We start from the raw sequence: 26,384 nt of genomic DNA on the forward strand, positions 1-26,384 counted from the left end.
GGGAGGAAGGTGGTATTTTAATGAGGGAGGTCTTTGTACTACATCTCTGATGGGAGGAAGGTAGTATTGTAAAGAAGGCGGTCCTTGTACTACATCGCTGATGGGAGGAAGGTAGTATTGTAAAGAGGGAGGTCTTTGTACTACATCGCTGATGGGAGGAAGGTAGTATTGTAATGAGGGAGGTCCTTGTACTACATCGCTGATTGGAGGAAGGTAGTATTGTAAAGAAGGAGGTCCTTGTACTACATGGCTGATGGGAGGAAGGTAGTATTGTAATGAGGGAGGTTCTTGTACTACATCGCTGATGGGAGGAAGGTAGTATTGTAATGAGGGAGGTCCTTGTACTACATCGCTGATGGGAGGAAGGTAGTATTGTAATGAGGGAGGTCCTTGTACTACATCGCTGATGGGAGGAAGGTAGTATTGTAATGAGGGAGGTCCTTGTACTACATGGCTGATGGGAGGAAGGTAGTTTTGTAATGAGGGAGGTCCTTGTACTACATGGCTGATGGGAGGAAGGTAGTATTGTAATGAGGGTGGTCCTTGTACTACATGGCTGATGGGAGGAAGGTAGTATTGTAATGAGGGAGGTCCTTGTACTACATGGCTGATGGGAGGAAGGTAGTATTGTAATGAGGGTGGTCCTTGTACTACATGGCTGATGGGAGGAAGGTAGTATTGTAATGAGGGTGGTCCTTGTACTACATCGCTGATGGGAGGAAGGTAGTATTGTAATGAGGGAAATGTGGTCCGGAGTAGTGTTGGGCTGAATGTTTGTCGAACCTAAGTTTGACTTGAACATTGACCGTTCGTGTGTTTGCCTGTCGCGCCCCCGCCCTGACAGTGCATTGTGATTGGTCAAAGCAATGCAGCTGACCGCAGGTCAGGTGCAATGCTTTGGCCAATCACAGCACCAGATGACAGCACAGGGGTGTAGGGTGAACTCTTCACCCTTGTGATGTCGTAATAGTAGTCATCATGATGCAGCTGTCAGAACCGAGCTTTTTTTCTTTTTACTTTTTTTGGGTAGCGGCAGGCATTGTAATTGATGTTGGATCTACTTCGGGGGATCATTTTTAATTTTTAATAAAGGGCTTGTCAAAGACTGTCTCCTGTCTTTTTTTACACTACACTTTTTTTTGTGAATGAGTAGCGGTACCATGTACCTCATACTCATTCACATGGGGAGCCGCCTTGTTAACGGGGACTTCCAGATTCCGATAAGCTCTCTGCCTGCAGACCCCCACAACCACAGCCCAAGTTTGTGGGGAAGAGGCCCTTGTCCCCATCAACATACCCCTCTGCCTAAAAGCACCCCCACATGTTGAGGGCATGTGGCTTTTTATGGTTCAAGGGGGGGGCTCGCTTGTCCCCCCCTTTCCTGACCTGCCGGGCTGCATACTTGGATAAGGGTATGGTATGGATTTTGGGGGGCCCCACACCATTTTTTTTTTCAATTTTGGCGTGGGGGTTCCCCTCAAAATCCATACCAGACCAGAACAGCTTGGTCTGGATAGGAGGGGGGACCCCACTCCATTTTTAACATATTTTTGTAATTGTCAGGCAATGCCAACAATTCTTTTTCTATTCAGCTGCAAGCGGGGAACCCCACTGACAGTGGAAATATGAATTAATGTCTTACTAGTAAAATACCGCATGTCCTAATAATAGAACCTCTTCCCAGACAGTGTTGTTAGTACAGTGAAAGTGTACAGCATTATCTCTGATAACTGTATTAGTGTCTCTATTGATGTCAGTTAGTCAGTTAGTGTCAGATTGCCCGCCATCCTACCACAGTCCCAGTATAAGTCACTGATCACCGCCATTACTAGTATAAAAATATCTATCTATACCATAGACTGTAGACGCTATGACGTTCATACAAACCAATCAATGTATGCTTATTGTTTTGGATTATTTTTTTTACCAAAGACATGTGGCAGAATACATTTTGGCCAAACTTTATAAGGAAATTAGAGTTTTTTAAATTTTTTTGGATATTGCAGAAAGTAGAAAATATTGTTGTTGTTTTTTTTCAACAGTTTGAGGTTTTTTTTTTTATATTGCAAATAATAAAAACCTCAGTGGTGATCAAATACCACCAAAAGAAAGATTAGTGTGAAATAAATTATAAAAATGTCAAATGCGTACAGCAGAGGTCTCCAAACTATTTAAAAAAAGGGCCAGTTTACCATCCTTTAGGATTTAGAGGGACTGGACTATGGCCAGTGTGAGTAGAAAATGTCTCAGCATCAGTAGCAGTAAACATTCCCCCATCATTGGTTCTAACAAGAGGGATAGTGCCCTGTTGTTGGCTTTAGCAGGAGGAATAGTGAACCATGGTTGGTATCAAAGGGAGGAATAGTGCCCCATTGATGGTGTCAGTGAGAGGAATGGTGCCCCATCGTTGGTATCAATGGGAGGAATAGTGCCTCATGGACTGTGTCAGTATGAGCAGTAGTGCCCCATCATTGGTCTTAGTTGGAGGAATAGTGCCCCATTGATGGCATCAGTAGGAGGAATGGTGCCCCATGGTTGGTGTCAATGGGAGGAATAGTGCCTCATGGACTGTCAATATGAGGAGTAGTGCCCCATCATTGGTTTTAGCAGGAGGAATAGTGCTCTATTGATGGTGTCAGTGGGAGGAATGGTTCCCCATGGTTGGTGTCAATGGCAGGAATAGTGCCTCATGGACTTTGTCAGTATGAGGAGCAGTGCCCCATCATTAGTTTTAGCAGGAGGAATAGTGCCCCATTGATGGTGTCAGTGGGAGGAATGGTGCCCCATAGTTGGTATCAATGGGAGGAATAGTGCCTCATGGACTGTGTCAGTATGAGGAGTAGTGCTCCATCATTAGTTTTAGCTGGAGAAATAGTGTCCTATTGATGGCATCAGTGGGAGGAATGGTGCCCCATGGTTGGTGTCAATGGGAGGAATAGTGCCTCATGGACTGTCAGTATGAGGAGTAGTGCCCCATCATTGGTTTTAGCAGGAGGAATAGTGCCCTATTGATGGCATCAGTGGGAGGAATGGTGCCCCATGGTTGGTGTCAATGGGAGGAATAGTGCCTCATGGACTGTCAATATGAGGAGTAGTGCCCCATCATTGGTTTTAGCAGGAGGAATAGTGCTCTATTGATGGTGTCAGTGGGAGGAATGGTTCCCCATGGTTGGTGTCAATGGCAGGAATAGTGCCTCATGGACTTTGTCAGTATGAGGAGCAGTGCCCCATCATTAGTTTTAGCAGGAGGAATAGTGCCCCATTGATGGTGTCAGTGGGAGGAATGGTGCCCCATAGTTGGTATCAATGGGAGGAATAGTGCCTCATGGACTGTGTCAGTATGAGGAGTAGTGCTCCATCATTAGTTTTAGCTGGAGAAATAGTGTCCTATTGATGGCATCAGTGGAAGGAATGGTGCCCCATGGTTGGTGTCAATGGGAGGAATAGTGCCTCATGGACTGTCAGTATGAGGAGTAGTGCCCCATCATTGGTTTTAGCTGGAGAAATAGTGCCCTATTGATGGCATCAGTGGGAGGAATGGTTCCCCATGGTTGGTGTCAATGGCAGGAATAGTGCCTCATGGACCGTGTCAGTATGAGGAGTAGTGCCCCATAATTGGTTTTAGCAGGAGGAATAGTGCCTCATGGACTGTCAGTATGAGGAGTAGTGGCCCATCATTGGTTTTAGCAGGAGGAATAGTGCCCTATTGATGGCATCAGTGGGAGGAATGGTGCCCCATGGTTGGTGTCAATGGGAGGAATAGTGCCTCATGGACTGTCAGTATGAGGAGTAGTGCCCCATCATTGGTTTTAGCAGGAGGAATAGTGCCCTATTGATGGCGTCAATGGGAGGAATGGTTCCCCATGGTTGGTGTACGTTTGAGGAATAGTGTCCCAAGAGTCCAATAGAGTCAATCAAAGGGTTGCATCTGGCCCCCGGGCCATAGTTTGGAGACCACTGGCATACAGCAATGCACAGCTGTGCAAATACCAGTTAAAGTAGCACAGTGCCAAACTGCAAAAAATGACCTGGTCATGAAGAGGGTAAAATCTTCCAGAGCTGAAGTGGTTAATGATATACAGTACAGTATATACACACACAGCGCAAGGCCGTGTTCGGGGCTGCAGTTCCTCTGAACTCCACAAGGTTCTGATCTCACGTCTACCCAGACAGGAAGTCTCTATGGAATACAGACAGGAAGTGATGTCATAAACAGAGCAGACAGGAAGTTCCACATAGTAGGAACTAGAGAGACGGTGGAAGTGGCAGCAGTGGAGGTAATACGATGTTATTTCCTATTTACAACAAGTAACCCCCAATCATGTCCGTCCTCTCCCTCCATAGTCACGTCCGTCCTCTCCCTCCATGGTCACGTCCGTCCTCTCCCTCCATGGTCACGTCCGTCCTCTTCCCCCATGGTCACGTCCGTCCTCTTCCCCCATGGTCACGTCCGTCCTCTTCCCCCATGTTCACGTCCGTCCTCTTCCCCCATGGTCACGTCCGTCCTCTTCCTCCATGGTCACGTCCGTCCTCTTCCTCCATGGTCACGTCCGTCCTCTTCCCCCATGGTCACGTCCGTCCTCTTCCTCCATGGTCACGTCCGCCCTCTTCCTCCATGGTCACGTCCGTCCTCTTCCTCCATGGTCACGTCCGTCCTCTTCCTCCGTAGTCACGTCCGTCCTCTTCCCCCGTAGTCACGTCTGTCCTCTTCCCCCGTAGTCACATCCGTCCTCTTCCTCCATAGTCACTGTGACATCTTTTATCTCCAGCAGATGATGATACACACATATATAGTGTGGGAACCCAGATTAACCCCTTCAGGGGCACAACATTCCCCCACTTCCGGGGCCGGAACATTCTCCTCATTTGTGGAGACGGGTCACCTTCTCACCTCATCAGTCTATACTAACAGATTATATGATTTTTATCAGTGGCGGGGGATGGGGGTTTATTTCGGGGGGGATTGGAATATGAATGTCTTTATTTTATAAGATTCAAACAGGAAGAAAGAGGGAAAATGTCATTTGTAGGAAATGTCCTAAAAACGTATTTCTCCAGTCTCAGATATTCATCCTGAAATGTGATCAGTAAAGTCTCCGGAGAACACGGACATAGTTGCCGACATTTTAAAAAAATTTCCAGGGACACCTTTTTTTTCCTTTTTTTTTCCATGCGTCCAGAAAGCTATCGCAGGCTGGAAATGTACTTTAATTAGGGGTGGGGCATTCATTTAAAATAGACGTGCTTTTACATGCGGGCTCTTGTTAACCTATTGCCACACTTTAATTAACCGCATGCCTCCAGAGGATTTACTCCCCTTCCTGACCACGCCTCTTTTTGCTACTCGGCGCTGCTCTATTTCAACTGATAATTGCGCGGTCATGCAATGCTGCACCCAAACAAAATTTACATCCTTTTTTTCACACAAATAGCTTTCTTTTGCTGGTATTTGATCACCTGTGTGCTTTTTATTTTTCGTGCTATAAACAAAAAAATTACAGTGGGCACAGTATGTACAGGAGAGGAGTGGGGAGGGTATGACAGTTATCAGTACAGGTGAAACTCGAAAAATTAGAATATGGTGCAAAAGTTCATTTATTTCAGTGCAGCAACTTAAAAGGTGAAACTAATATATGAGATAGACTCATTACATGCAAAGCAAGATAGTTCAAGCCGTGATTTGTCATCATTGTGATGATTATGGTTTACAGCTCATGAAAACCCCAAATCCACAATCTCAGAAAATGAGAATATAGTGAAAAGGTCCAATATTCTCGGCTCAAAGTGTCCCACTCTAATCAGCTCATTCAGCCATAACACCTGCAAAGGGTTCCTGAGCCTTTAAATGGTCTCTCAGTCTGGTTCAGTAGGAATCACAATCATGGGAAAGATTGCTGACCTGACACCATCATTGACACCCTCCATAAGGAGGGAAAAGCCTCAAAAGATAATTGCAAAAGAAGTTGGATGTTCCCAAAGTGCTGTATCAAAGCACATTAATAGAAAGTTATGTGGAAGGGAAAAGTGTGGAAGAAAAAGGTGCACAAGCAGCTGGGATGACCGCAGCCTGGAGAGGATTTTCAGGAAAAGGCCTTCAAAAGTGTTGGAGACTTTCACAAGGAGTGGACTGAGGCTGGAGTCAGTGCATCAAGAGCCACCACACACAGACGGATCCTGGACATGGGCTTCAAATGTCGTATTCCTCTTGTCAAGCCGCTGCTGAACAACAAACAATGTCAGAAACATCTTACCTGGGCTAAAGAAAACAGACCTGGTCTGTTGCTCAGTGGTCCAAAGTCCTCTTTTCTGATGAGAGCAACTTTTGCATCTCATTTGGAAACCAAGGACCCAGAGTATGGAGGAAGAATGGAGAGTCCCAAGGACCCCGAGTATGGAGGAAGAATGGAGAGGCCCAAGGACCCCGAGTATGGAGGAAGAATGGAGAGGCCCAAGGACCCCGAGTATGGAGGAAGAATGGAGAGGCCCAAGGACCTCGAGTATGGAGGAAGAATGGAGAGGCCCAAGGACCCCGAGTATGGAGGAAGAATGGAGAGGCACAAGGACCCAGAGTATGGAGGAAGAATGGAGAGGCACAAGGACCCCGAGTATGGAGGAAGAATGGAGAGGCCCAAGGAGCCCGAGTATGGAGGAAGAATGGAGAGGCCCAAGGAGCCCGAGTATGGAGGAAGAATGGAGAGGCCCAAGGAGCCCGAGTATGGAGGAAGAATGGAGAGGCCCAAGGACCCCGAGTATGGAGGAAGAATGGAGAGGCCCAAGGGCCCCGAGTATGGAGGAAGAATGGAGAGGCACAAGGGCCCCGAGTATGGAGGAAGAATGGAGAGGCACACACTGCAAGATGCTTGAAGTCCAGTGTGAAGTTTCCACAGTCTGTGTTGATTTGGGGAGCCATGTCATCTGCTGGTGTTGGTCCACTGTGCTTCATTAAGTCCAAGGACAATGCAGCCATCTATCAGGAGATTTTGGAGCACTTCATGCTTCCTTCCGCAGACGAGCTTTATGGGGATGCTGACTTCATTTTCCAGCAGGACTTGGCATCGTCCACACTGCCAAAAGCACCAAAACCTGGTTCAATGACCGTGGGATTACTGTGCTTGATTGGCCAGCAAACTCGCCTGATCTGAACCCCATAGAGAATCTATGGGGCATTGCCAAGAGAAAGATGAGAGACATAAGACCGAACAATTCAGAAGAGCTGAAGGCCGCTATTGAAGCATCCTGGTCTTCCATAACACCTCAGCAGTGCCACAGGCTGATAGCTTCCATGCCACGCCACATTGAGGCAGTAATTGCTGCAAAAGGGGCCCAAACCAAGTACTGAGTACATATGCATGCTTCTACTTTTCAGAGGTCCGATATTGTTCTATGTACAATCCTTGTTTTATTGATTGCATGGAATATTCTCATTTTCTGAGATTGTGGATTTGGGGTTTTCATGAGCTGTAAGCCATAATCATCACAATGATGACAAATCACGGCTTGAACTATCTTGCTTTGCATGTAATGAGTCTATCTCATATATTAGTTTCACCTTTTAAGTTGCTGCACTGAAATAAATGAACTTTTGCACCATATTCTAATTTTTCAAGTTTCACCTGTATACAGTATGTACAGGAGAGGAGTGTGGAGGGTATAACAGAGGGCAGCATGTACAGGAGAGAAGTCTATAGTGGTGACAGTGGGAAGTATGTAACTGGAGAGGAGTGTGGAGGGTATGACAGTGGTTAGTATGTACAGGAGAGTGTGGAGGGCATGACAGTGATCAGGACTGGGACAAAAATAGGCCCGGGAATTTTAGACTGAGCAGCCAATTTTTCCAGGGACTGTGGGGGCATGTAGTTGTTGATGGGATATTCACGGAGTCAGTCCTCCATGCTGCAGTGTAAAGGGGCACTGTGATATAAAGGGGACTACACAACAAAGGGGCACTGTATTGATTACAGTGCCCATTTACAGTGCAGTCCCCCTTTCTGTCACAGTGTCCCTTTACATTACAGTGCCCCTAGCAATCACAGCCCCCCTTGCAGTCTTGCCCTCCTTTTCTCTCTAATCAGAGTGCCCCCTTTTACTCTCTGCCTTCCCCTACACAGTCCTACCTTTGGCATGCCACAGGCAGGATTGAGCCTGTTTGTCCTCTCCAGGGTCTCCCTCCCTGACAACGATGTCATCCTATCAGCAAAGGGGTGTGAGGAGCTGCAGATCTGGATCATATTTACAGTATATTTTGACCAAAGAGCAGCAAAGAGACATCCCCATATATTCAAAGAGACAGCCCAATTCAGCAAAGAGACATACCAATCCAGCAAAGAGAAATCCCCATCCACCAGAGACATCCCCATATAACAATGAGACACCCAAACCAGCAAAGAGACATCTTCAGTTAGCAAAGAGACATCTCCATTTAGCAAAGAGAAAGCCCCATCCAACAAATGGACATCCCAATGCAGCAAGAAGACATCCCAATACAGCAAAGAGACATTTCCATATAGCAGAGAGCCCAGTCCAGCAAAGAGACAGCCTCATGTAGCAAAGATGGCCCAGCCCAACAGAGACAGCCCCATATAGCAAAGAGACAGCCCCATATAGCAAAGAGACTGGTCCAATCCAGCAAAGAGATGGTCCAATCCAGCAAAGAGATGGCTCCATATAGCAAGGAGACGGTCCCATTCAGCAGAGACAGCCCCATTCAGCAAAGCGATATCTCCATATTGCAAAGAGACAGTTCAAACCCCCTCCCCGCAGCAGTAGAGCAGGACTGTTGGGCTGTAACACACACTGGATCATTGCACTCACCTTCCTCTACTGTGCAGCTGTCACTGTGTGCTGGTCGGTGTTAGGAGGAAGCCCGCTGTTGGAGCTGCAGGCGCTTCCTGTGTGTCACTGACTGGAGCCTTCTCTTCCACACCCCCGTAACTTGTTGGCGCTGGCCCTGCTATAGGAAAGGCCGCATAGCGGGAGGTGAACGGTCTGTGTTAGCTCTGTCGATACTGCAGTCACTGCTTACCTCCCGCTGTGCGGCCTGGTCATCGACAGGCCTCTCTTCTTACAACATGCGGACCTCGGCCCAACGGGCAAATGCACGGTGTGCCCTATGGCCAGTCCAGGTCTGGATCAGTATGTACAGGAGAGGAGTGTGGAGGGTATGACAGTGGGCAGTTTGTACAAGAGAGGAGTGTGGAGGGTATGACAGTGGGCAGTATATACCGGAGAGGAGTGTGGATTGTATGTTGGTTGATGCCTGTAGGAGGGGATGGGGTGAAAGGTATCTTTAAAGGGATGTCTGTTGGTGGGGATAAATAAATTGGGGGTAATAGCTTTCATTCCTTGGGGTGACCATGAAGATATGCTGGGAATCTTGAAGGTGTCCATGGAATGATATCTGTCAGCTCGGGTTTAGGAAGTAGCTAGTAATGACTGTTAGCTGGAGGTCTGAAGAGGCCTGTCATGTAAGTTGGGGGGTAGTTGGGGACTAAGAAGTGATCAGATGGTGATGAGTGCCAGCTTGGGGTTGAGGTGGGAAGTGGTTGGAGAGTGACTCCCTGGGTTGTGGTAAGTGTGAAGTAGGTTATATTTGTCAGCTTTTGGCCCTGTGTTCTGAAATCTGATATCTGGCCAGACAGGGTCCCAAGTACCACTATACCATTCGGCACAGTGTTCAGGCCAATCCAAGGGCAGCTTCCCATAGACTTTGACAGGCTGCCTACAGCAGATCTGGATGCTGCTTTAGTAGGCCTAGGAGGAACGCAAGTTTTGCAAACTCAGGAGGTGGAGCATGTCCGGACTCACTTAGGAGGTGGAGCAGGTTGGGACTCCGGAGGTGGGAGCAAATCCAGACTCAGGAGGTGGAGCAGTTTGGGACTCACTTAGGAGGTGGAGCAGGTTGGGACTCACTTAGGAGGTGGAGCAGGTTGGGACTCACTTAGGATGTGGAGCAGGTTGGGACTCACTTAGGAGCTGGAGCAGGTTGGGACTCACTTAGGAGGTGGAGCAGGTTGGGACTCACTTAGGATGTGGAGCAGTTTGGGACTCACTTAGGAGCTGGAGCAGGTTGGGACTCACTTAGGATGTGGAGCAGGTTGGGACTCACTTAGGAGCTGGAGCAGGTTGGGACTCACTTAGGAGGTGGAGCAGGTTGGGACTCACTTAGGATGTGGAGCAGTTTGGGACTCACTTAGGAGCTGGAGCAGGTTGGGACTCACTTAGGAGGTGGAGCAGGTTGGGACTCACTTAGGAGGTGGAGCAGGTTGGGACTCACTTAGGAGGTGGAGCAGGTTGGGACTCACTTAGGAGGTGGAGCAGGTTGGGACTCACTTAGGAGGTGGAGCAGGTTGGGACTCAGGAGGTGGAGCAGTTTGGGACTCACTTAAGAAGTGGATAAGGTTGGGACTCACATTGGAGGCAGAACAGCTTAATTTCCTCCTCACTTGAATCCTTTATTCTGGCCTCGGGAGAGCGCTGGAAGTGGAGGGCGTATTGGCAGAGCTGCCTTTATAAATTAGGGGATCCTGTACAGCCTAACCTGAGAGGGCCATCTGAATTAATTTGTTTGATGTAACTGTAGTGTCAGTGCAGAGCAGTACATAGAAATGTGCAGTGAGCAGAATGCAGTGCAGGACAGTGACAAAATGGCAGGGAAGAGCTATGGAGTGTATGGTATTTAACAGTAGGAAAGTGCAAGACAGTAAGTGAGCAGTACGTAGTGGCAGTTCTGTCAGAGTGCAGTATGTAGTGGCAGGGTGGTCAGTGAGCAGTATGTATTGGCAGGGTGGTCAGTGAGCAGTATGTAGTGGCAGGGTGGTCAGTGAGCAGTATGTAGTGGCAGGGTGGTCAGTGAGCAGGATGTAGTGGCAGGGCGATCAATGAGCAGCACGTAGTAATAGAGCAGTCAGTGAGCAATACGTAGTGGCAGGGCGGTCAGTGAGCAGTATGTAGTGGCAGGGTGGTCAGTGAGCAGTACGTAGTGGCAGGGTGGTCAGTGAGCAGTACGTAGTGGCAGGGTGGTCAGTGAGCAGTATGTAGTAGAAGGGCTGTCAGTGAGCAGTATGTAGTGGCAGGGCGGTCAGTGAGCAGTATGTAGTGGCAGGGCGGTCAGTGAGCAGTACGTAGTGGCAGGGTGGTCAGTGAGCAGTACGTAGTGGCAGGGCGGTCAGTGAGCAGTACATAGTGGCAGGGCGATCAGTGAGCAGTATGTAGTAGAAGGGCTGTCAGTGAGCAGTATGTAGTAGAAGGGCGGTCAGTGAGCAGTATGTAGTGGCAGGGTGGTCAGTGAGCAGTATGTAGTGGCAGGGCGGTCAGTGAGCAGTATGTAGTAAAAGGGCTGTCTGTGAGCCGTATGTAGTAAAAGGGCTGTAAGTGAGCCGTATGTAGTAGAAGGGCTGCCAGTGAGCAGTATGTAGTAAAAGGGCTTTAAGTGAGCCGTATGTAGTAGAAGGGCTGCCAGTGAGCAGTATGTAGTAAAAGGGCTGTAAGTGAGCAGTATGTAGTGGCAGGGCTGCCAGTTAGCAGTATGTAGTGGCAGGGCTGCCAGTGAGCAGTATGTAGTGGAAGAGCTGTCAGTGAGCAGGGTGATCAATGAGCAGCATGACAGGCAGGGCTGTCTCCCCCACACCATTACACCACCACCAGCAGCCTGAACCATTGATACAAGGCAGGATAGATCCATGCTTTCACGTTGTTTGCACCAAATTCTGACCCTACCATCTGAATGTCGCAGCAAACAGTCTGCCCATTCTCCTCTGACATCAACAAGGCATTTTCCTCCACACAACTTCCGCTCACAGGATATTTTCTCTTTTTCGGACCATTCTCTATAAACCCTAGAGATGGTTGTGTGTGAAAATCCCAGTGGATCAGCAGTTTTTTAAATGCTCACACCAGCCCATCTGGCACCAACACGTTCAAAGTTACTTCGATCCCCTTTCTTCCCCATTTTGATGCTCAGTTTGAACTTCAGCAAGTCGTCTTCCCTATGTCTAGATGCCTAAATGCATTGAGTTGCTGCCACGTGTTTAGATGATTAGCAATTTGTGTTACCGAGCAATTGAACAGGTAGACCTAATAAAGTGGTCGGTCAGTGTAATGTCAGGTTAGGCCAATATAATGTCAGGTTGGGAAAGTATAGTGGCAGGCTAGGGAGGTATAGTGTCAGGTTGAATGGTGACTGTATCATTGTGTGTGTCAGGTTCCTATAAGGTGTCAGGGTGTCACTGTCTATTTCTCCATGGAGGAGTGGGAGTATTTAGAAGGACACAAGGATCTCTACAAGGACGTCATGATGGACAATCAGCCGCGCCTCACATCACCGGGTAAGAGGAGACTTTATTGTAAAGGAGAGAGCAGTACGGAGGATCCACCTAGATCCCCCATCATCTGATAAACACATAGAAACAATGGATTCAGTCAGTGTGTGTGTTTCCTACAGATGGATCCAGTCATGGGAACCCACCAGAGAGATGTCCCCGTCCTCTGTATTCCCGGGATTCCACACAGGAAGGTCACACCATCCCTCACCATCATCAGGTAGATGAGGAACAATCACTGATAGTATCATTAGGATCTGTACATTATCTGAATTGTTACAATTGATGTTATTTTTATTATATATTCAGAGTGGAAACCTGAGAGATCCTAAAGTTGATATTAAAGAAGAGATAAAAGAGGAGGATGACGAGGATGGGGGGATGAAGGAGTCAGAGCTTCTAAAAGAACACAAAGATCTGTACCAGGACACCATGGTGGAGTCATCCAGCTACAGGAACCCACCAGAGAGATGTCCCCGTCCTCTGTATTCCCGGGATTCCACACAGGAAGGTCACACCATCCCTCACCATCATCAGGTAGATAGAGAACAATTACTGGAATTTATGATTTATACACAAGTTTGTTTGTTACAATGAATGTTTATTATAAATTCAGAGTGGAATCCTCGGGGATGATAATATTGTTGTCGTAGAAGAGTATAAAGAGGAGGATGAGGAGTATGGAGTGATGGAGGAGTTTTCAGAAGGACACAAGGATATGATGGAGCCACCTAATACCAGGAACCCACCAGAGAGATGTCCCCGTCCTCTGTATTCCTGGGATTCCACACAGGAAGATCCCACCATCCCTCACTGTTACAAGGTTGGTGGGACAGAACATCTGGTATATGGAATTGTGGAGACAATGAGAGTTTTTTTCTTTTATTTGATGTTTCAATATTAAAGCTCATATTTTACAGATTATCTTTCTACCATTCTCTTGGTTTAGGGTGAAGATCTGATAGATATAAAAGTTGAGGTGAAATCAGAAGAAGAAGAGGCGTATGTGAGGGATGATCAGCAGTCTATGGAGGAGGATGGAATAACGGGGACATTTATAGAGGAGGACACTCCTACAGAGATCAGCACAGGTGGGTCATGAACACTAAATCCATTCCTCCACCCATACTGCTCACTGATTGGTCCAGAGTAGGGCGGGGACTGGGTGATATCAGCCTGTAATCCCCTGGTCACTTTCCTGAGCTGTGTTCCCCGTCCTGTATTCCTGGATTTCTCTCGGATAATCTTCCTTCTCTGTGCTGCAGACACAATTTATGTATCTAGACTGGATTTATGGAGGTTCTGGGGTTCAGCTGGAAGCAAAATGTGGATTTTCAGCATAGGTGTTGCTCTACTGGGACATGTGTCTTGGGTCGTCTGCCCCATGCCTGGATCTAGCAAAATCTCTAACAGTAATTCTCCCAGGGTTACATACTCTGGTGTTTGCTGGCTGTGCTGGGTGGAGGGATATGTCTGCATACATGTTTACATTTTGATAATAATGCAATAACAAGTTCATACATTTTGAACCAGAAAGGGAGGAGTCAATACCCCAATGATGGTGGTCTTCAGGATCAGTCCAGTCTTCATCTTGGTTGTTCTCCCCCCATCCTCACTCTCTCACCTCTGGTGGGGCTCAGCCCCGCTGTTCTTCATGACTAAATCATGGAGTAAATAAGGAAGTGCAGTACTTCTTGTGTTGGGAAGATGGTGATGAGTGATAGAGGGGGTGGGGAACCTCGTCCTATAATCCCCTCATCACTGTCGCTCCTATAAAAGACAGTTCTGGTTGTTTCCTCACTCTCTGACTAAGGTCCATGAATAAAGAAACGACCTGGTAGGAGATCAGAGGAGCCATTTCCTAGTTCCCTTGAGGGTGGAATTGTAAGCTCCTCAGAGACCAAGCTGCCTGATGTGGGCGGAGTCCTGGTTTGGGGGAACCAATCAGCTCCTGTCTAGTAATCCTCTTTGTCTTTGTATTTTAGTCCATGGCCGGGAGATGAGGAAAACCTCCGAGGATTGTCTCACTTTGTCTCCAGACTGGAAAGTAGAAGATGAGGACATCACACAGTATAGTCCAGGAGAAAACGCGGCTCCCTCCAATGTCCATCCGGCACCACCCAGTGTAGATGGACCATCAGATTCCTCGTATCCTGAGGACCCTCAGACTGTGCAGGACCGGGCCGGCCTTCCAACAGAGAAGAGCTTCTCCTGTATTGAGTGCAGGAAATGTTTTGTGCAAAGATCAGAACTTGTCACACATCAGAGATCTCACATAGGGGAGTCACCGTATTCATGCCTTGACTGCGGGAAATGTTTTTTATTGAAATCCAGTCTTAAAAGACATCAGAGATTGCACATGGGTGAAAAGCCATATTCCTGTTCTGAGTGCGGGAAATGTTTTTCAGAGAAATATAAGCTTTATACACATCTGCGATTGCACACAGGTGAGAAACCGTATTCCTGCCTTGAGTGCGGGAAATGTTTTTTGGATAAATCGAATCTTTACACACATCAGAAATTTCACACAGGGGAGAAGTTACATTCCTGTCCAGTGTGTGGGAAATGTTTTGTACATAAATCATTACTTGTCACACATCAAAGGTCCCACACGGGGGAAAAGCCGTACTCCTGTCCTAATTGTGGGAAATGTTTTTCACAGAAGTCAAATCTTTACCAACATCAGAGATTGCACACGGGAGAGAAGCCGTATTCTTGTCCAGAATGTGGAAAATGTTTTGCACAAAAATCAGAGCTGGTCACACATCAGAGATCTCACACGGGGGAAAAGCCACATGCCTGTCCTGAGTGCGGGAAATGTTTTTCACAGAAATCCCATTTTTACAGCCATCAGAGATTGCACACAGGGGAGAAGCCGTATTCCTGTACTGAGTGTGGAAAATGCTTTGCAGTGAAGTCTCATCTATACACACATCAGAGATCTCACACGGGGGAAAAGCAACTTTCCTGCTCTGAGTGCGGGAAATGTTTTGTACAAAAATCACAACTTGTCATACATCAGAGGTCTCACACAGGGGAAAAGCCATATTCTTGTCCTGAGTGCGGGAAATGTTTTTCAGTTATATCCAATCTTAACATGCATTTGAGATCTCACACAGGGGAGAGGCCGTATTCCTGTCCTGAGTGCGAGAAATGCTTTTCAAGGAAATCGCATCTTTCCAGACATCAGAGGTCTCACACGGAGGAAAAGCCGTATTCCTGTCCCGAGTGCGGGAAATGTTTTTCATTGAGGTCCAATCTTAACAGACATCAGAGATCTCACACAGGGGAGAAGCCACTTTCCTGTCTTGAGTGAAGGAAATGTTCCTCACTGAATTCCTGTCTTCCTGTACATCAGGGGTCCCACACAACCCTGGAGGTGTATTAGTGCCTTGAGTGCGGGAAATGTCTTCTAGATGAATGTTGCTGGACATCCTAGCTCTCATGTGGGGAAGAAGCACACCCTGATATACACCTCAGATATACTCCATGGCTGATCTTCATCATGGAAGAAACATTACATTAGGAGATCAGAGGTCACCAAAGACATGGATGAAGTGTGGGACCGGGTTGGCCATTGATAGCAGGAGAAGAATAAAAATGGAGTCTTCACCTGTCATTGGCTGAGTACATTTTGCGGTGGGAGATTTTATAAACACTTAGAGGTCTATTTTTGAAAATGTTGTTCATTGAATGTGAGCGGCATTCTCCACCCATGACGAATATTGTCCATATTTCATTTCATACACTGATCTCTTATATTTGTCAGCTCCATCTAGTGGCTATAATGCAGTATTACTTACTGTATTATTGCCACTAGATGGAGCTGACAATCAAAGGAAATCACTGGGGGTTATTTACTAAATCTGCATGGTGCAAAATCTGGTGCAGCTCTGCATAGTAACCAGTCAGTTTCCAGGTTTTATTGCCAAAGCTTAATTGAAAGAGCTGAAGTTACAGGTGAAACTCGAAAAATGAGAATATGGTGCAAAAGTTCATTTATTTCAGTGCAGCAACTTAAAAGGTGAAACTAATATATGAGATAGACTCATTCCATGCAAAGCAAGATAGTTCAAGCCGTGATTTGTCATCATTGTGATGATTATGGCTTACAGCTCATGAAAACCCCAAATCCACAATCTCAGAAAATGAGAATATTCCATGCAATCAATAAAACACGGATTGTACATAGAACAATATCGGACCTCTGAAAAGTAGAAGCATGCATATGTACTCAGTACTTGGTTTGGGCCCCTTTTGCAGCAATTACTGCCTCAATGTGGCGTGGCATGGAAGCTATCAGCCTGTGGCACTGCTGAGGTGTTATGGAAGACCAGGATGCTTCAATAGCGGCCTTCAGCTCTTCTGCATTGTTCGGTCTCATGTCTCTCATCTTTCTCTTGGCAATGCCCCATAGATTCTCTATGGGGTTCAGGTCAGGGGAGTTTGCTGGCCAATCAAGCACAGTAATTCCACGGTCATTGAACCAGGTTTTGGTGCTTTTGGCAGTGTGGGCGGTGCCAAGTCCTGCTGAAAAATGAAGTCAGCATCCCCATAAAGCTCGTCTGTGGAAGGAAGCATGAAGTGCTCCAAAATCTCCTGGTAGACGGCTGCGTTGACCCTGGACTTAATGAAGCACAGTGGACCAACACCAGCAGATGACATGGCTCCCCAAATCAACACAGACTGTGGAAACTTCACACTGGACTTCAAGCATCTTGCAGTGTGTGCCTCTCCATTCTTCCTCCATACTCGGGGTCCTTGGGCCTCTCCATTCTTCCTCCATACTCGGGGTCCTTGGGCCTCTCTATTCTTCCTCCATACTCGGGGTCCTTGTGCCTCTCCATTCTTCCTCCATACTCGGGGTCCTTGGGCCTCTCCATTCTTCCTCCATACTCGGGCTCCTTGGGCCTCTCCATTCTTCCTCCATACTCGGGCTCCTTGGGCCTCTCCATTCTTCCTCCATACTCGTGGTCCTTGTGCCTCTCCATTCTTCCTCCATACTCGGGGTCCTTGGGCCTCTCCATTCTTCCTCCATACTCTGGGTCCTTGGGCCTCTCCATTCTTTCTCCATACTCTGGGTCCTTGGTTTCCAAATGAGATGCAAAAGTTGCTCTCATCAGAAAAGAGGACTTTGGACCACTGAGCAACAGACCAGGTCTGTTTTTCTTTAGCCCAGGTAAGACGCTTCTGACGTTGTTTGTTGTTCAGGAGCGGGTTGACAAGATGAATACGACATTTGAATCCCATGTCCAGGATCCGTCTGTGTGTGGTGGCTCTTGATGCACTGACTCCAGCCTCAGTCCACTCCTTGTGAAAGTCCCCAACACTTTGAATGGCCTTTTCCTGACAATCCTCTCCAGGCTGCGGTCATCCCACCTTTTTCTTCCACATAACTTTCTATTAATGTGCTTTGATACAGCACTTTGGGAACATCCAACTTCTTTTGCAATTCCCTTTTGAGGCTTTCCCTCCTTATGGAGGGTGTCAGTGATGGTGTCAGATCAGCAGTCTTTCCTATGATTGTGATTCCTACTGAACCAGACTGAGAGACCATTTAAAGGCTCAGGAACCCTTTGCAGGTGTTATGGCTTAATTATCTGATTAGAGTGGGACACTTTGAGCCGAGAATATTGCACCTTTTCACAATATTCTCATTTTCTGAGATTGTGGATTTGGGGTTGTCATGAGCTGTAAGCCATAATCATCACAATGATGACAAATCACGGCTTGAACTATCTTGCTTTGCATGTAATGAGTCTATCTCATATATTACTTTCACCTTTTAAGTTGCTGCACTGAAATAAATGAACTTTTGCACCATATTCTAATTTTTGAGTTTCACCTGTAGATGCTGATTGGCTACCAGGTACAGCTGCACCAGATTCTGAGTGCTCCGATTTTAGTCAATCTCCCCCTCTTTCTAACTGCTAATGCTTGTCACATTCATCCAACACATTTTTTTTTATAAATATACCCCTTATTTTCCTCTGCCAGGCATGATTTCATGCAAAAAATACCTGAGAGATCGTACTTAGGCACTCATGAGAAGACGCAGTTGAAATAGTAAACTAGCCATTGATTTATTACAGAAAATATCACATTTGGCCACTAGATGGCCTTCAGCGTAACAGTAGTTAGCTCCATCTAGTGGCCAAATGCAACATATACATTTTAAATCGATGGAGAACATTCAAACAGCAAAGCACCTAATAACATTTGTTTTGTTTTTTTACCCCAAGTCACAGAGAAGAAATGGTCACACATTTTCTCTGGGCTATGTAGGTTTTTTATGGCTAAATGTTAGGAGACAATTATTTAACCACTTGCCGCCCACCCACAGACATTTACCGCTGCTGGGCAGCTTCCCTTAGAACCGCGACGTACACCGCAGTGATGAACGCAGCAGATCACAGTGCTCGGCTGCTGTGTAGCAGTGTCCCTGATCACCACCACATTAGTTATATGATGATGCTGTACTGCACTGTATGTCAGAAAATAAATTGTGAAAAAGAAAAATGTATTTAATTTCTTCATTCTTTCAAGTAATTGTGACAAAAAGTTACAACTCACCGTGCCTCTTACTCGGACTGTCTACCTGGGGTCATTTGGGGGGGTCTTGTACTGTCCTGGCCGTTTAGGTCCTCGAGAAATTAGATCAGCCGTTGGTACATCAGGATTGGTCAATTTTCAAAAAAAATAAAATATATATATATATATATATATATATATATATATATACATACACCATAGTTTGTAGACTATAATTTTCACACAAACCAATTAACCACTTTTGTGCCGCCCTATAGCAAAAAATACTGCTACAGGGCAGCAGGGGTGCACAAAATCACATGTATATATACATGATTTTGTATTTCTGGGTAGGGGGTGTGCACCCTACCCGTGCCGCCATTCGCGGCCTCAGCTGTCAATCATGATTCCCCACGGGCACCCGGTGATCGCCGAGTATTATTGACGGGGGAGAGACCTGTCTATAAACAATACAGATCTCTCCCCTGTCAGCTCCTGCACACTGCTTTGTATGGCACTGTAATTACCGACAATCACCGATGGGGAGGAGGACTGTTTTGTCTACAAACCATCTTCCTCCCTGTCAGCTCGGGCACACTGCTCGAGATGGCTGTGCATAGCACAGCCATCCCGATCAGTGTGATTACAGTGATGCACACAGACACCGACCCCTAGTAAAATACTCCCAGTGCACAGTTAACCCTTTGATTGCTCCAGATGGTAACTCCTTCCTGCTCAGTGCTATTAGCCATTAGTACAGTGTCAGTGCTCTTTATTAGCACTGTCAGCTCCAGCACACTGCTTTGTATGGTTCTGCATAGCATGCTTACACTGTAAAGCACACAGTTAACCCTTTGATTGCCCTCATGTTAACCCCTTCCTGCCCAGTGCTATTAGTACAGTGTCAGTGCTTTTTATTATTGGAGTCATTGGGGATATCAGTGACCCCAAGTCAGTGCCCCCCCAGTGTCAGAATGCCCACCGCAGTCCAAGCACACTGTCCGGGATGGTTGTGCATAGCACAGCCATCCTGATCAGTGTGATTACAGTGAAGCACACAGACACTGCCCCCTAATAAAACACTCTCAGCACACAGTTAACCCTTTGAATGCCCCAGATGTTAAGCCCTTCCTGCCCAGTGTCATTAGTACAGTGTCAGTGCTTTTTATTAGTACTGATCACTGCATTGGTGTCACTGGGGATGTCAGTGACACCAAGTTAGTTCCCACCAGTGTCAGAATGCCTGCCGCAGTTCCTCTATAAGTCGCCGATTGCTGCCATTACTAGTAAAAAAGAAAATTCCAGTATATATATATATATATATACATACACCGCCATTTGTAGATGCTATAGCTTTCACGTAAACCAATTATTTTACATGTATTGGAATTTTTTTTTTTTTTAGCAAAGGCACGAAGCAGAATACATTTTGGCCTACATTTATGACGATATTTGATTTTGTAAATTTTTTTTACTGGACATGTTTAATAGCAAAAAGTCAAAAATATTGTTTTTTCCTCAAAATTGTCGACCTTTTTTTGTTTATAGCGCAAAAAAATAAAAAACCGCACAGGTGATCAAATACCACTGAAAGAAAGCTCTATTTGTGGGGAAAAGAGACGGAAATTTCATTTGGGTGCAGCGTTGTATGACCGCGCAATTGTCAGTTATATAGTAATGCAGCGCCGTATTGCAAAAAATGGTCTGGTCAGGAGGGGGGAGTCCTCTGGAGGGCAAGTGGTTAATATACACATATTGGGATTTTTTTTTTCTTAACCAAAGAAAAATACATTTTGGCCAAACTTTATGAAGAAATGTGCTGCCTATCAGTGCCCCTTGGTGCTGCCTATCAGTGCCCCTCGGTGCTGCCTATCAGTGCCCCTCGGTGCTACCTATCAGTGCCCCACAGTGCTGCCCATCAGTGCCCCAAAGTGCTGCCTATCAGTGCCCCTCGGTGCTACCTATCAGTGCCCCTCAGTGCTGCCTATCAGTGCCCCTCAGTGCTGCCTATCAGTGCCCCTTGGTGCTGCCTATCAGTGCCCCACAATGCTGCCTGTCAGTGCTGCCCATCAGTGCCCCAAAGTGCTGCCTATCAGTGCCCCTCGGTCCTGCCTATCAGTGCTGCCTATCAGTGCCCCTCAGTGCTGCCTATCAGTGCCCCTCGGTGCTGCCTATCAGTGCAGCCTCATCAACGCACATCAGTGGAGGAGAAAAATTACCTGTTTGCTAAATTTTATAGTAGAAACAAAGAAATACCTTTTTTTCAAAATTATTTGGGCTTTTTTAGTTTGTTTAGCAAAATATAAAACACCCAGTGGTGATTAAATACCACCAAAAGAAAGCTCTATTTGCGTGAAAATAATTATATAAATGTAATTTATATACAGTGTTGTATGATAGAGTAATTGCCATTTAAAGTAGCGCAGTGCTGAATAGCAAAAAAATGGCCTGGTCATGAAGGGGGTCAAGTGGTTATACAGTTGGGATTTGTGGTGAGAACAGCAGTTCCTAGGGACATGGCAGGTGCAGGTGCCCACTGCTTTCTCAGGAACCTGTGACAACATGAAGCTGTCATATTTAGGAATGGTAGAAATATTGCTTCTATATATGATGCTTGTCACCCACCAAACGGGTCCAGAAAAGCCAATGTTCATTGTGAACCATCAGCTCATCCCTACTCTCTACAATGAAATAACAACTAAACCAGCAGTTCATCCCTAGTAGTCAGTGTAATGGTCCCATACATTGGTGACCAATGGGAGAAGGATCCCCTTATATCAGTGGTCAGTGTAGTGGACCCTTACATTGGTGACCAATGGGAGAAGGACCCCCTTATATCAGTGGTCAGTGTAGTGGTCCCTTACATTGGTGACCAATGGGAGAAGGATCCCCTTATATCAGTGGTCAGTGTAGTGGACCCTTACATTGGTGACCAATGGGAGAAGGACCCCTTATATCAGTGGTCAGTGTAGTGGTCCCTTACATTGATGACCAATGGGAGGACCCCCTTATATCAGTGGTCAGTGTAATGGTCCCATACATTGGTGACCAATGGGAGAAGGATCCCCCTATATCAGTGGTCAGTGTAGTGGTCCCTTACATTGATGACCAATAGGAGGACCCCCTTATATCAGTGGTTAGTGTAGTGGTCCCTTACATTGGTGACCAATGGGAGAAGGACCCCTTTATATCAGTGGTCAGTGTAGTGGTCCCTTACATTGGTGACCAATGGGAGAAGGACCCCCTTATATCAGTGGTCAGTGGGAGAATGATATTCTTACATCATCATCAGTGGGAAGACTGCCCCCCTTACAGATCATTGTCAGTTATTACTGACAGACAAGTTGTTGATTGCTCAAAGAACCCCTGGAAACCTTTGGAGGACCCCTGGCTGAGAGAGGCTGGACTAGGCAGTCATATATTTCTGTCCCCCTTGGTGGGAGTGGAGGTGACCCCTCTATAAGGATCTACAGTCCATACACACACAGCACAAGGCCGGGGTCACACTACCACAAGTTTCTTGAGACGGTAGTTCCTCTGAATTCCACAAGATGGTGATCTCACTTCTACCCAGACAGGAAGTCTATGAAATACAGGCAGGAAGTGATGTGAGTTACAGACAGGAAGTGATGTCAGGTAAAGACAGGAAGTGATGTCTGGTACAAACAAAGTTCCATGTAGTACAAAGTAGAGACGTTGGTGGAAGTGGCAGCAGAGGAGGTAATAAGATGTTATTTCCTATTTACACCCAGTAACCCCCTGTCATGTCCGTCCTCTTCCTCCATAGTCACGTCCGTCCTCTTCCTCCATAGTCACGTCCGTCGTCTTCCTCCATAGTCACGTCCGTCGTCTTCCTCCATAGTCACGTCCGTCCTCTTCCTCCATAGTCACGTCCGTCCTCTTCCTCCATAGTCACGTCCGTCCTCTTCCTCCATCGTCATGTCCGTCCTCTTCCTCCATAATCACGTCTGTCCTCTTCCTCTATAGTCACTGTGACATCTTTTATCTCCAGCAAATGGTCATACTGTAACATTATTATTATACAGGATTTACCGTATTTGCCGGCGTATAAGACGACTTTTCAACCCGTGAAAATCTTTTGAAAAGTCGGGGGTCGTCTTATACGCCGGTATACGGCGAGCCGGTGTCAGGGCGGCACTTTTTCGAGGGGCAGCGCCGCCCCCCCTCCTCCTCCAACGGACACCAAGTACAGGGGTGGGCAGAGGGGCTGCTGTACCTTACCTGGCTCCGGTACCGGTCCCACGACGATCCGGTCCAGGAAGCGCGGCTGCTCCTTCTTTCAGTTCGGCCGCTCGATGGTCCTGCCGCCCGCTCGGCTCCGCCTCCTCACCGGTGATTGGTCGCCAGCACTGGAAAGGCACACAGGCGACCAATCACCGGCGAGGAGGCGGAGCCGAACGGCCCCGCGAAAATCAAGCAGCCGAACTGAAAGAAGGAGCAGCCGCTCCTCTCCCCCACTGACACCAACGATGAGGCACTGTTCCTCCCCCACTGACACCAACGATGGGGCACTATTCCTCCTCCCCACTGACACCAACGATGGGGCACTATTCCTCCTCCCCACTGACACCAATGATGGGGCACTTTTCTCCCCACTGATACCAATGATGGGGCACTATTCCTCCCCCACTGACACCAATGATGGGGCACTATTCCTCCCCCCCACTGACACCAATGATGGGGCACTATTCCTTCCACTGATACCAATGATGGGGCACTATTCCTTCCACTGATACCAATGATGGGGCGCAATTCCTGCCACTGATACCAATGATGGGGCACTATTCCTTCCACTGATACCAATGATGGGGCGCAATTCCTGCCACTGATACCAATGATGGGGCACTATTCCTTCCACTGATACCAATGATGGGGCGCAATTCCTGCCACTGATACCAATGATGGGGTGCTATTCCTCCCACTGATACCAATGATGGGGCACTATTCCTCCCACTGATACCAATGATGGGGCACGATTCTTCCCACTGACACCAATGATGGGGCACTATTCCTCCCACTGACACTAATGATGGGACACTATTCCTCCCACTGACACCAATGATGGGGCACTATTCCTCCCACTGACACTAATGATGGGACACTATTCCTCCCACTGACACCAATGATGGGGCACTATTCCTCCCACTGACACCAATGATGGGGCACTATTCCTCCCACTGACACCAATGATGGGGCACTATTCCTCCCACTGACACTAATGATGGGACACTATTCCTCCCACTGACACCAATGATGGGGCACTTTTCTCCCCACTGATACCAATGATGGGGCACTATTCCTCCCCCACTGACACCAATGATGGGGCACTATTCCTCCCCCCCACTGACACCAATGATGGGGCACTATTCCTTCCACTGATACCAATGATGGGGCACTATTCCTTCCACTGATACCAATGATGGGGCGCAATTCCTGCCACTGATACCAATGATGGGGCACTATTCCTTCCACTGATACCAATGATGGGGCGCAATTCCTGCCACTGATACCAATGATGGGGCACTATTCCTTCCACTGATACCAATGATGGGGCGCAATTCCTGCCACTGATACCAATGATGGGGTGCTATTCCTCCCACTGATACCAATGATGGGGCACTATTCCTCCCACTGATACCAATGATGGGGCACGATTCTTCCCACTGACACCAATGATGGGGCACTATTCCTCCCACTGACACTAATGATGGGACACTATTCCTCCCACTGACACCAATGATGGGGCACTATTCCTCCCACTGACACTAATGATGGGACACTATTCCTCCCACTGACACCAATGATGGGGCACTATTCCTCCCACTGACACCAATGATGGGGCACTATTCCTCCCACTGACACCAATGATGGGGCACTATTCCTCCCACTGACACTAATGATGGGACACTATTCCTCCCACTGACACCAATGATGGGGCACTATTCCTCCCACTGACACCAATGATGGGGCACTATTCCTCCCACTGACCAATGATGGGGCACTATTCCTCACACACTGACACTAATGATGGTGCATTGGTAGAGGGGTAGTCTTATACGGCGAGTATAGCTCAAACCCTATATTTTAACAGGAAAAGTAGGGGGTCGTCTTATATGCCCAGTCGTCTTATACGCCAGCAAATACGGTATATAGCACCAACAGTTTGCTCAGCACTTTACAATATAATGGGAGACAATACAGCAACAATACAACAATGAAAAAGAATGAGTGAGCGCTAAAAGTCAGTGAGCAGCTAAACACCAAAAGGTACCAAAAACCTCCAAAATGAACAATGAAATAGCAGGGTGTAGCGCTTAAAAGTTAATAATCATGATAACATAAAAGAAACCATACATCATGTAACATGTCAAGTCTATTCAGCAGCTTATGAACATGATAAAAAACATCAATGTCTACTGACCAAGATGGCGGCGGGAGCAGACACGCTTTAGGAGCTCCTGCGCTCCTAGCCCCAATCCGCTGCCATCCGGGCCGCAGCGGAACCCAGCGGGGCCCCTAAGACACTCCCGGCCCAGCCTGACCACCAGGGACCACTTCTGGACCTTTTCCCGGAGCCCCGGAAATCGCGGCCTACCCGCGCACCCGAAGCCGCGGCCTCGATTTTGGCCGCGGCCGAGCCGCGATCGGACCGGATCGCCGGACATCTACCCGGACCGTCACCGCTCTGCCCACCGGGTCCCGCCGACCTGCCTGCCTGCCCAGGGCCCTCCCCATCAGCCCTGGGTCCTCGCTGATCACCCTGGACCACCAGGAACCGGCACGGCCTCACGGTCTCCCTGGAGCCCTCCCTAGCTCTGGGACCACTCCAGACCACCCGGCACCCAGCCGCCACCTCGGGGCACCCAGCTGCTCGCACCCGGCGACCCTGCCTGGGAACTGCTTCAGGCCTCCCAGCACCCTGCGGGCCACCCTGCACCAGCCAGCCCCAGACCAGGAACCTTTCCAGGACAACGCCGCACCTCCGCTACTTGCATCGAGGGGATTCCGTAAAACCATGGGTCTTTAATGCCGTTCCAGATATTGCAATGCATTGTTGATGAGGATTCTCCCGTCCTTCCCATCTCTTGGCCTTTGCTTGGCAACTCGAAGTCTAAGCTCCCAGCTAACACCCCTGGACACCCAGCACCCAGCTACCGGGTACCCAGCTACCACCCCTGGACACCCAGCACCCAGCTACCGGGCACCCAGCTACCACCTCTGGTCACCCAACACCCGGACCACCCAGCGAATCGAGACGTCGCCCAGCGAATCTCCCAGACCCGGACCACCCAGCGAATCTCCAGTCACCGAGCCGCCAGCATCACCAGACACCTTGCCTGCCAACGCCCCCCAACATCGCACCCTACGTCCCCTCCACTCGCCGATCCACCAGACCCACTGATGCCCCCTCGGACGCCAGCATACTGCACCCGCAGATTGCAGCCAGCCAGCTGCTGGACTCTACTCCCACTCTCCCCCTACAGAAGGACTCTAGTGGACTCCTCCACGGTGATA

The 26,384-nt window shown here is 47.8% G+C and overlaps 1 protein-coding gene across 1 annotated transcript in view; it reads left to right on the forward strand.

Moving 5' to 3' along the window:
- The window catches only part of LOC149429876 (uncharacterized), a 210,306-nt gene that overhangs the window by 158,534 nt on the left and 25,388 nt on the right, over positions 1-26,384 (forward strand). Inside the window, exon 9 of the mRNA XM_089666353.1 lies at positions 14,308-15,630. Within this exon, the coding sequence (XP_089522479.1) occupies positions 14,308-15,630 (1,323 nt within the window). The remainder of the gene's footprint in view (positions 1-14,307; positions 15,631-26,384) is intronic.

Source organism: Staurois parvus, unplaced genomic scaffold, assembly GCF_062004578.1.
Source record: "Staurois parvus isolate SC_StPar_1 unplaced genomic scaffold, SC_StPar_1.0 ptg002686l, whole genome shotgun sequence".
Classification (NCBI taxonomy): Eukaryota; Metazoa; Chordata; class Amphibia; order Anura; family Ranidae; genus Staurois; species Staurois parvus.